General features: G+C 41.6%; 1 protein-coding gene across 1 annotated transcript in view; it reads left to right on the forward strand.

Annotated features, from left to right (window-relative positions):
- Nucleotides 1-12,207, forward strand: part of NRXN3 (neurexin 3) — a 1,913,991-nt gene that overhangs the window by 496,948 nt on the left and 1,404,836 nt on the right. Inside the window, exon 6 of the mRNA XM_061611873.1 lies at nucleotides 3,445-3,606. Coding sequence (XP_061467857.1) covers nucleotides 3,445-3,606 — 162 coding nt within the window. The remainder of the gene's footprint in view (nucleotides 1-3,444; nucleotides 3,607-12,207) is intronic.

Below are 12,207 nucleotides of genomic sequence, written 5' to 3' on the forward strand. Positions count from 1 at the left end.
GCTGGCTGTGGAGGAGTTACTTCTTTTCCTTGGCAGCCAGCATAGAAACACATCTGACCAGTTTCTTAGCAGGCTAGTAATTTTTGTGGGCTTCTTTACAAGACTGTTGTAAAGCCTGTGCATCAGAGGCAATGGTGAGATGAAAGTACTCTTCACAGGCATTTACATCTGCTTCATATTACCTTCCGCACTCTTAGGAAAAAAAACTCTTCTCCCTTCCCAGCCTCACTGAATCACAGGGTTTGGAAAAGACCCAGTGGATCATCTAGAACCTCTTATGTTAGTGAAGGTTTAGCCATGTTGGAAACATCCCTGAACTAGGTCATGCCTTCCTATAAAACCACTTAAAGGCAATAAGAACTCCAAATTAAGGCCTAGGCACATTAAATCATTGCTGAATCACTCCCATGAATGCTGGAATGCAAAATATTTGTAGGCTATATGTCCATGTTAATGATTAGGATGGCAATGTCCAAAACAGAGGAACTGCTACAAGAGATTACAGTTTCTTTCTATATCGCTATGCAACCCTGTTAACAACCTGCTAGGCCAGGGACAATTAATGAGCCACAGCGCCTTTGGTAATCTAAAGTGGAAATGCCTCTCTCTGTGTATTGATAGTCTTCCTGGTAGAGACCTGAGCTTTGGAGATCAATTCTGCTAGCCTACCAGTGAGCAACAGGCATACTTCCCTCCCTCCCTCCCCCCCTCCCTCCCTCCCCTTCAAAAGAACATGTTAAATTCTATCTTCCTTTTCTCCTTCATTCCAAAATATCTCATGCAAGCAATCACCAAGCCTTCCACAATTAGGCAAACTTCTCCCCACCCTCCTGTGTATCACAGGTGAGTGACACATCGTCTCTGTTAGTCCAACCTCTCATGTTCTGTATGTCTTTCCTGAGAGTCACCAGTCCAACTGCTTTAAAGAAATCTGGAAATTGGGGAACGGGAAGGACAAACCCCAGGGAATCGTCGAGCAAGAGTCTGCACCAGAAAGAGACAGATTTGGTTCGTTAGAATAATTGAGTAACATCTGAGGGTAGCAGTGACGGGAATAACTAGGAGAGAGAAATGGGGGTGGGCGGTGGGTGGGAACACTCTTGGAATTGTTCATGGTGGTATATATTTATTTATGTGGGGCGGACAGGTGTGGATGGGGAATCTGTTTTTGATGGGCTTTTGGAAAGTAAGTATCGTTTTACATTCTATAATTTTGATCTGGGTGGGGGTTAGGAGGTTGGAATGTTACTAAAATTTCTCAGGGGTGGGATGGGCAGGAAGCAGCAAAAGGAGACTGGGAAGGGTAGGCAGCTCCCTTCCTCCTAACAATCTATATGGCATGGTTTCCCCAGACAGTCCTGCTCATATTGTCCTCTGCTCACTCTGTGTGTGTCGGGCGCCCCATGCCTTTTTTTGAAAGACTAACACTAGACCATTCATGCAATGTGTCATTTTTACTAACCGACTAATGTACTAACACCCTAACGACTCATCTTTGCTTTTAGTTATTTTAATTAACAATCGTTCTGTTCACAATTTTTTAATTTCCTTTCTTCCCCCCTTTTCCGCAAAGCACTCAGGCATTGGACACGCTATGGTAAACAAACTACATTGTCTGGTAGATATCATTCTTATTGTCTCTTTTTTTTGGGTTTGCCGTGTGTTATCCCCTCTACCTCTCCATCTCCCACCACCCTGTTTTCCCCCCATTCCTTTATACTTACCTTCCCCTTTTGTTTTTTTTTAATCTTTGATTTTGCTGTAAATACCTTTTCTTCCTCTTTACTTTTTTTTAAAAAAAACCTTTTCTTTAATTAAAAAAAAACACCAAGAAGCAAACAAACAAATACAACAGTTCTGGAAGTGGGGTTTGGTCATCATCTTCATTGGCTTCTTCACTTCACTTGAATAGATCTTTACTTTTTCCTCAGTATTTTGCTAATTTCTTTTCTATCATTCTTCTCTTTCTTTCCTATCAGTTTTCTTTCTTTTTGGACACTCTCTCTTTCTGTCTGTGTTTCTTTTGGATTCTCTGAAGGTTTTTTTAGCTCAACAACCATGTCAGGACCTATAGTTTGTTGTGGTGAGGCTGGCCTTTTCTCCTCATCCTTTTGTTGTGGCAACGGCTGTTGTAGGCAAAACTGGCCAGAGCTTTCCTGTTCTTTCCACTTCTAACTCTTCCTCCTGCCAGCTCCTCTACTTATGCTCTCTCTCTCTTGCGCTCTCTCATTCCCCCCCCTTTGATCTTCCACCTACAATGGCCGAAAGGAGCTCAGCCAGTTGTTTGTTTCAGTGCATTCTCTGCATGGCACGTCCACGTCCTCTCCCAACCCACCATACTGTAAATCTCAGTCTCTTTTCCTCCATCTCTTCTCTGAGCCACAGATAACCTATTAAACACAATGCACGTCATTTTCGCTACCTTCCTCCCCCACCCCCAGCTCCCTTTCCATCTCCCTTCACCCACCATGTGTTTTGGGTTCTGGGATTTTTTAGGCTTCCTTCCTTCCTTTCTTCTTCCTTTTTAAAAGTTTTCTGGAAATATTTGGATGGTTTTTCTTCTACTTTAGTTTAGCCTTTGTTTTTATTTATCTGTTTATTACTGCATGCAAGTGTGGAAACTCTCTCTCTCTCAGAATCTCCTTCTCTTCTTCTGGGCTCTGAATATCACTAGCATGGGCGTGTCAAAGTATGGTGTGGATGTGTGGGTGTGGGTGTGCATGCTTGCCATTTTCTCTCTCTTTCAAACTCTCACCTTCTGTTTCTCGCATTTGCTGGTGTGTGGTTGACTTTTTTCTCTTCTATATTATTTACTTTATTTCTGTTAATTTGGAAGTATATTTATATATTTTCCCTTCCTCTTCTTTTCTCTCTCTCTTTTTATGTTGCAGTGTTGGGTGGTGTGTGTGTGTCTCTGTAGGTCCATAGCATGCTCATCCATAATGTATTGAAAGTGAGATTCCCTCCCCTCCCCTCCCTCCCTGAATGCATGACCGTCTGTGTGCTGTGAGCAAAAAGCAAAATAAAAGCAAAATCATATATACCAACTTCGCCTTCATTAGTGTCTTTACTAACAATCGTAACTAACAATAATCACTACAGATAACAACTAATTAATCATAAAATCAGCTCAGAGGAGCTCTTTAAAGAACAGTTCAATTTTCTGGCCTGATTAAACAATGGGAATTGTTAGAATAGCTCTCCTCGCCTTTCACACCATTTAAATAACAAAGCAGGTGACTGAGGAACTGATAGGACGGGGCAAAATAGCAGACCAGAAAATGGAACTGAGCTGCACTGAATAAAAAGACCTCAGCAAAACTTGTACAAAGAGTTGCATAAAGAGTAGGGGAGACGACTTGCTCTTTTAAGAACTGTAAGGTCATTGCTGGGAATTTTGTTTTTTCTTTCTTTTTTGTTTTGTCCATTCTGTCCTTCAAACAGGTGACAATCTCTGTGGATGGAATCCTCACCACTACGGGCTACACACAAGAGGACTATACCATGCTAGGCTCGGATGACTTCTTCTACGTAGGGGGGAGCCCCAGTACAGCTGATTTGCCTGGTTCTCCTATCAGCAATAACTTCATGGGCTGCCTCAAAGAGGTAAATATTTAAAGCCAATGGAATTATCTTGTTTGACAATGATCTTCCCTAACCAGCTTTCCTGGGTTTCCCTTACTGGATATTAAAACTACTAATAGAGTACTAATTCTCCACGTGTTTTTCCTTATGTAGCCAAAACACCACCATCTGCGCACAAGAGGGGACAAATTGGCAAGTGTGGTGAAATCCCAAATGTTTCAGAAGTACAAAAAAAAAATTTAGAAAAAAACAAGGGGAAAACTCCAAAAGCAGTTCAATGAGGACACAGAATGTTAGGGATGGGAGTCTGAAAAACCAGGGAGGGGGGAAATGTAATGGATTATCCTGGGAAAATGCTTACTGGAGGGCTGAACTCCACAACATGAGCACTCCACATTGCACCTTTTCATTGCAGTTCCCAGTTGTAACATACAGTTGAAAGTTCCTTGAAAACCTAGAGTGGATTCACCACCCCACTGACATCGCAGCCACCTGTCTCCACTGGTGACAGTGACATCGAAGCACCAGTGACAATAATAAAATGAGCAGCCATTCCCATATACCCCACAGCCAAACCTCTGTCACTTGAACTAATTGCAGATTCAGCCATTAGTAATTGAATACAGCGGCATTTGATGAAAGCAAAGAGGGCCTAATTCACATACACATTTTGAGTGAAGAGCAAATCTGGAATGCAAGGAAAGCAGGACAGTCTGAGACAGCTGAAAAGTGAACATTGATCTTTTTTTAAAAACAAAACAAAACCTAACTTATCAACTGTTGTAACCTTTGTGAGAGAAAGGATGAACAGCAGACCTATTTCTCAGACTAAAGGGGATCTACAGTGGAATAACAGAGAATGACATAACAGAGAATTTAAAAAAAGAAAAAGTAAAAGGAGGAGAGAGCAAAATGGTAAACAAAATAAAGGTTGTGCATTATGTTCTTAAGCAGGGATTGGGATATCCCCCCCGCCCAGTCTGTGGGCCATGTTCCCTCATGGCTGAAATTCTGGGGGCTGCATGCCATTTGTGGACATGGCCAGAGGCAAAACAAGGATGGGTACCACAGGTTACAATCCAGCTTTCCCAAACACAGAAACAAAAGCCAAAGGTTTGTACACTGACATACCTCTCTATTGTCCACCCAAGCAAGCAAAAGTTAAAAGCAAGGACAAATTCAAGGACCCATTCCAGCTAGACAAAAAATACTGGAGGAGGATGCAAGGTGGTGCTAGTGAGGGTTGTGTCCTGGGGAGGATGGGTGTGGCTTAGAGAGAGGACGGGGAGAGTCCTGAGGGTTGGACAGAGAGGCCTGTAGGGTTGCATTGAGCCTTGAGGCCTGAGACTCCGCACTCCACTTTTAAGGGAAGAAGGGAAGGAAGAGGAAACTGTGGTGGTTAAGAAAACTACACATAAGATGTCCATGTTTGGAGAGCAGAAGCTGATTAAAGTTAGAAAAGAAATGGCAGGCACTTAAGCAGGAGGAATGAAAGATATGAGTGTAAGTGCAAAAATAGAAATTCTGTGAGGAGGGGGAAATTGTTACCAGAATTGGCTATATTCATTAAAAGGAGTAACTAGCAAATTAGAAAGTTAATGGAATAAACTTAGTGAGGGGGAAAGATAAATGTGTGAAAGAGCCTTTGCATCCCCTCCCCTCCTCAAAAGGTGGTGACATATATAGCAAAAGCACTTAAAGGTGTGTGTGTGAGAGAGAGAGAGAAAGAGAGGAAATGCTATTCAATTTAAGTTCAATTACCTACAGACATAAGTAGGTTTCAGGGGCAAAAACGTGGGGGGGGGACTACAAATGTTTCTAAAATAGATTAAAGAGATAGTTTGAAGTATTTTGCAAAGCAGAGAAAAAATACCAGCAACGGGGAAAAAGAAGGTTTATGTAGTTGAAGGTATTTAACAAAGCAAAGGAAAAAGCTAGTAAAGAGTATCAGGTTTGCAAAGTACAGCCCTAAATGCTTTGTGACCAGGATACTTAGAAAGGATTGTCTACTCTCATATTATCTTAGCGGGAGGGGGAGAGGAATTGGACAGACAGTGTTACCATCAAGAAGGCCCTACCCCATCAGCAGGACCACAGGCAGGGACTCCCCAGCAGATCTTGAAGCCCAGTCCAGCAGAGAAATAAATAAAGTAGAAATAAATAAAATGGAAGAAGCCATTGCAATTAAAAAAGAGGCATGAGACATCTATGAACAGTCCAGAACAGATTAAGAAAAGTTCTTTCTACTGATGAAAGAAAGGAAAGTAAATGTCAGGGGTGTAAATCAAAGGCAGTGATAAAGGAAAACACACCCAAGTACGCATACACATACACACTCACTCAAGTTAAAACACCATTAATAATAGGCCAAAACAGAGTGAAGGATGTGTGGGGAAAAATATGAATAGAGAGGAACTAATAGGTGGTTTTCAGTGGAAGTCCTACTCAGAGAAGACCCTGTGAAGTAAATAGACATGACTAACTTGGATTCATTATTTTCGATGGGTCTGCTCTGAGTAGGTTTTGAATACAACCCAACATTTATAAAATAAACTGAAGAAAAAAATTGAACTGTGGTGTGCTGCAACAGCATGGTCACTCATCAAGACTGGGATCGGGTAGGGCAAGGCAGCAGAAAGGGTGGGGGACCACTGGGTTGATGATGGCGGGTGCAAGTATTTATGTATTTATCTATTTATTAAATTTATATCCTGCCTTTCCTCCCAGAAGGATTCCAGGGTGACAAATAACAACACTAAAAGCACTTTAAAACATCTTAGAAACAAAATACTTTCAAACATATTAAAATAAAATCTTTAAAACTTATTAAAATACATTTTTAAAGCATGTTTAAAAAAACAGCTTTTCAAACATCTTAAAAAGCAATTCCCCAAGCAGGCACAGACTGGGATAAGGTCTCTACTTAAAAGGCTTGTTGAAAGAGGAAGGTCTTCAGTAGGCGCTGAAAAGATAATAAAGATGGCATCTGTCTAATATTTGAAATGGAAATAGACTGCCTTTAAGTTGATTCCGACTTATGGCGGCCCTATGAATAGGGTTTTCATGGTAACCGATATTCAGAGGGGGTTTACCATTGCCTTCCTCTGAGGCTGAGAGGCAGTGACTGGCCCAAGGTCCCCCAGTGAGCTTCATGGCTGTGTGGGGATTTGAACCCTGGTCTTCCAGGTCATAGTCCAACACCTTAACCACCACACCACACTGGCTCTCTCGTCTAATATTTAAGGGGAGGGAATTCCAAAGGGTAGATGTCACAACACTAAAGGTCCGCTTCCTGTGTTGTGTGGAATGAACCTCCTGATAAGATGGCATCTGCAGCCATCTTACCTGGAGAGCACAGTGATCAACTGGGAATATATAAGGGGCCAGACAATCTTTCAGGTATCCTGATCTGAAGCGGTATATTTATTTATTTATTTATTATATTTATATACCGCCCCATAGCCGAAGCTATCTGGGTGGTTTACAGCAATTAAAAACAATAAAAACAAATATACAAATTTTAAAACACAAAAAACATTTTAAAAACACAATTTTTTAAAAACAATTAAAAACAATTTAAAAACACATGCTAAAATGCCTGGAAGAAGAGGACTTTCTCTGGTATAGGACTTTCTACACCAAAACCAGGACTTTGAATTTGGCCCTGTAGCTATTGGACAGCCAGTGCAATTCTTTCAGCAGCTGGGTAACATATTGGTGATACCCTGTCCCAGTGAGCAGTTGTGCCACTGCGTTTTGCACTAGCTGCAGCTTCCGGAACTACCTGAAGGACAGCCCCACATAGAGCACATTATAGTAATCTAGTCTGGAGGTTACCGGTGCATGGACAGCAGTGGTCAGGCTATCCCAGTCCAGAAATGGTCACAGCTGTCTTACCAGCTGAAGCTGGTAAAAGGCACTCCTAGCCATTGAGGTCACCTGGGCCTCTAGCAACAAAGATGGATCCAGGAGCACCCCCAGAATACATACCTGCTTTTTCAGAGGGAGTACAACCCCATCCAAAGCAGGCAACTGACCAATTACCCAAACTTGGGAACCACCAATCCATAGAGCTTCTGTCTTGCTAGGATTCTGACTCAGCCCACCACTGAGTCCAGACACTGGTCCAGGGCTTAACTGGCCTCTCTTGATTCAGATGTTACAGAGAAATAGAGTTCGGTGTTATTAGCATACTGCTGACAACTTGCCCTACATCTCCTGAATACCACTCCCAAGGGCTTCGTATAGAAGTTAAACAGCATTGGGGACACGATGCTACCCTATGGGACCCAACAGCACAACTGCCAGGGGCCAAAAGACAATCACCCAATGAAAACAATCTTGGAGATACAATCGGAATCACTGTAAAACAGTGCCATCTCACCAAGTCAGCTCAGAAGGATACCATAACCAATGGTATCAAAAGCCGCTGAGAGATCAAGTAAGAATAACAGAATCACAGGATCTCACTGAGAGATCAAGTAAGAATAACAGAATCACAATCACCCAGATTGGAATAGATCAAGACAATCTGTTTCATTCAAGAGTACCTGAAATTGCTGCACCACAACCCTCTCAGTCACCTTCTCTAAAAAGGGGATATTTGCGACGAGATGGTAGTTGTCACAAACCAGTGGGTCCAGGGTGAGCTTTTTCAGGAGTAGTTGGATCATTGCCCCTTTCAGAGCAGCTGCAAAGACACATGGATCCACTCGGTCACACCCCCTCAACAAGTTTTAATAAGCCAAGAAGGGCAAGATTTGAGAGGACATGTTGTTGGCTGCATTGTCGCAAGCACCTTGTCCACATCATCAGGCCGCATCAACTGAAACTGATCCCAAGAACTTGCAGCAGACTTTGCACTGGACACCTCACTGGGAACTACAATACACGTGGACAGGGCATTAAGATTGCAATGGAGGCAAGCAACTTTAGCCTCAAAGGGTCTCCATCAGTCTCCAGGGGCGGACCGTCTTAATCTGTCCACCAGCCTTGCAGGGGAGGATTGGAGCTGCAAGTCTAAACTTCACCAGGAAGTGGTCTTACCATGACAATGGGGTGACATCCAACCCCCCCCATCCCCACCCTTTCCTCCATCTGGAGCAAAAACCAAGTTGAGGGTGTATCTTGCCTATGTGTCAGATTGGTGACAAATTGAGACAATCCCATGGTTGTCATGGAGGCCATGAAGACTCAAACTGGAACACCACCAGCAGCCTTAACATGGATATTAAAGTAACCCAGGACTATCGTTCTGGGTTCCTTCAATACCACAACCAAGATGGTCTCCGCCAGCTCAGGCAAAGAAGCTGCTGGGCCGTAGGGTGGATGGTACACCAGCAGCAACCATAGTTTACTGTCTCCTTGTCACGACACCTGATGCAGGCCCTGACAGCCAGCTCCAAGACAGAGTGGTTTCCTGGTGACACAGATGGAAGTTCAATAGACCACAGCAACCCCTCCCCCCACATTTCCGCAGCCTGTGCTGGTGTTGCACAAAGTATCCAAGTAGGCAAATCTGGGTCAGATCAACTCCTCCCAGCTCACCCACCCTGGTTTTGTTAATATACATCAAGTCAGCACCCTCATCCATAATCGAATCATGTAGCAATCTGACAAATGTGTACCAATCTGACATTGAACAAGAGCACACACAAGCCAGTGGGCACAGGAGATGAGCAACCAGAAACCCATCTATTGGAGGAGTGGGAGCGAGGAACAAGGCTTAGGTAGCCTTGCCATAGTGTTCCGTGGTAGCTCATCACTTCTCATGGCTGTCTCTCATGCACTTGAGCCTGCCACTGCCAACTTCCTCCACTCTCACTGCCACCCTGCCTCACTCCATCCCCGTTCCAGCGATCAACAGTGACACCACAGCCCTGAGGATGGTGCAATGGTGGCAACTCACCACATGCCCTGCCATTGCAATAAAGATTGCTAGATAACTATAGAAGAATCTTTGTAGAGTAGACTCAGGGTCACTGGGGAGTTAAGATGGCTTACATGCAGTCAGCAGAAATACAGAAAATGAGGAAATGCCAAAATTAAAGATGAAAGTACATCCAAGATGTAATTTATATATACATATTATAATAAAGCATGCAGTTGAGGAACACACTGTAAAAGGGATCCAATTTATTACAAATCTGGATAGGTGTGTTCTTCAAGCAGAAATGAGAAACAAAATTTTAGAAGAGAACAGTGTAGCACAATTTATTGAGAGTGCAGCTGGAGTATACAATATGCCTTTATGTGGTTTTGAAAAAACAATCTGAGCTCTTCTGCTGAGCTCCCGTTGCCTAGGATTCTCTTACAGGGAGGTGGGGATTTGATGCAGTTTGCATTTAAAGGCAAATCTACCTAATTTGCACTTTCCAAAACAATATATGAACTGAAACATAGCAATTCTTTGGAATTTGCACATCTTTGAGTTTTGCAATGCAGTTCTCCAGCCAAGTAATGTGCACAAAAATGCACATACGTGGGTCATGTTAAAATGCATATATTAGTGAAAATATTTTAGGAGATACTGTTTTGCAAAAAGGTGTATATAAGGCAGAACTGCATACAAATTGTATATTAGGAGAAGTTCACTTTTAAAAGCTGATGAATTTTCATGAGGACTTCTTTTCATATATATAAAAATTGCAAACTGATGTTGACATTTAGATAACTGAGCATAAGATGGGAAACTCCTGAAAAACGGACAGAACCCAAAATCGACAGATTCACCCATTCCTACTCTCTTACCGTGGCATTGGAAAGCGCCTGGTGAGGAAATTGCAGCGGTCCCCATCTCCATGATTTAATGAAGAAAGCACAGCTGCATCCCCCTGGCTGATTACTTCTCTTTAAATACTTTTATAAATAAAATAATACAGTACTGGACTATAACAAACCTGTATTTATTTATTTTTAAAAGGGAGGCCAGCATCCACAGTGCCAGGTGTTGACAATAGACCTGAGATCTGGCATAGTCCAACTGTAGATTCTGCTCACTGCCTTCCCTGCCCCCCATTCCCAATTGGGGTAAAGCTAGCAAGAAGCAGAGTGGTTGAGACAGTAACTAGAGAACATAGTACAAAAAGAGAATTGGGATGGCATAATTGCACCCATTAAATCCATGCCTCCTTTTCTGATTATTAGCCATTTCAAACAGAATGGTTTTTGCATCCAGTCTCGGAACAGATGATTAACAGTTTAATCTCTAATAACTTTACATTTTATGGAACCCTGCTAGGACTCTGCATCTGGTGAGCCAAGCTATTTAAAGCTGTGTTAATTCTGTTAATTGCTCTACGTTTATTTGGATTGCTGGCACCTGTGGGCTTCGGGATAACGTTTGGGGTTTATAGTCTCCCTGCTTCTTGTCTAGGAAAGTGGAGGAGGCTGTTTTCCTCAGCAAGAACCGATAACCTTGGCAGAAGGTCATAAAGACTCCCTCTTCCACCATAGCTGAAACCAATGATTTGTCATTCAGAGCACCCAATGTTGGCTGTGCTAGTGTAGCAGCTATCCTGTTTTGCATCCATTTGCTGTTCTAAGAAGGTGATGACCAGAGCATCAAGGAATGGTGCCAGAGCATTTGAAAGGCCGGTCAGTTTTCTCTCTATATGTCACGCTTCCAAACCAGCTGCCAGCACTATGCAACGTCCCTAGACACTTTTAAGATACAGATGTGTGTGTGGGGGGGGGGGGAAGCCTGATAATTTTTGAACATAAATTGAGAAGAAAAAAAAGGAGTAATTACAAACCAAATGAAGCCGATTAGATTTTTTTGTGAGTTCCAGTTGCCTGAAATTGAAAAACTGTAAATGTTAGGGAAACTGTGCTAAAACTACTGTTTTGTAGAATATCTTGCTGGGACCAAAGTGATCCAGAGTTGATATCGTTTGTAGATGATGGTGTGATCTTCTTAGGAATGAAATCTGCTTTTTTTAATTTACTTTTGCAGACTTTCTTTTCCTTTTTTTTTTTTCAATAATTTTTATTCAGATTTTCATAAAACATACAAGACGAAATCATAAAACATTCAAAGACAAAAAACAAAATCAAAAATAGTTAAACAAAAAAAAAAAAAGAAAAAAAAAAACAAAAATAAAAAATAAAGAGTAAAATATTGACTTCCCATTTGTCAAAGATCAAATCAGTTATAAGTCTATAATATATAACAATCCTGTCTCTTAAGTCATATTATAAAATCACTTTCCTCCAGTAGTTATCTTACTTTATCATCAAATCTCATAAACATTACTTTATTCTTTCCACAAAAAGTCAAAGAGAGGTTTCAATTCTTTAAGAAATATATCTATCAATTTTTTTTTCCAGATAAGCATATCGATTAATCCATCTCATTACTAATTATGATAATCTTATTGTCATAACCATAGTCAAAATAAACATTTCAATTAATCCATCACATCAGAATCTGTTAGGTTCAGTAATTTCAGTAGCCATTGTTCTATTATCCCTATTAGTTCCATTTTCCATCTTCCATCTTCAGTAGTCTTGTTAAGTCCAGTAATTTCAGTATCCAATCTTCCATTATCAGTATTCCATAATAATCTTGCTGTCAAAGCCATAGTCATATAGTAAGAGTCTGATGGGAATTACCTCTATCCC

The sequence above is a fragment of the Rhineura floridana genome, chromosome 2 (genome assembly GCF_030035675.1).
Source record: "Rhineura floridana isolate rRhiFlo1 chromosome 2, rRhiFlo1.hap2, whole genome shotgun sequence".
Taxonomy (NCBI): domain Eukaryota; kingdom Metazoa; phylum Chordata; class Lepidosauria; order Squamata; family Rhineuridae; genus Rhineura; species Rhineura floridana.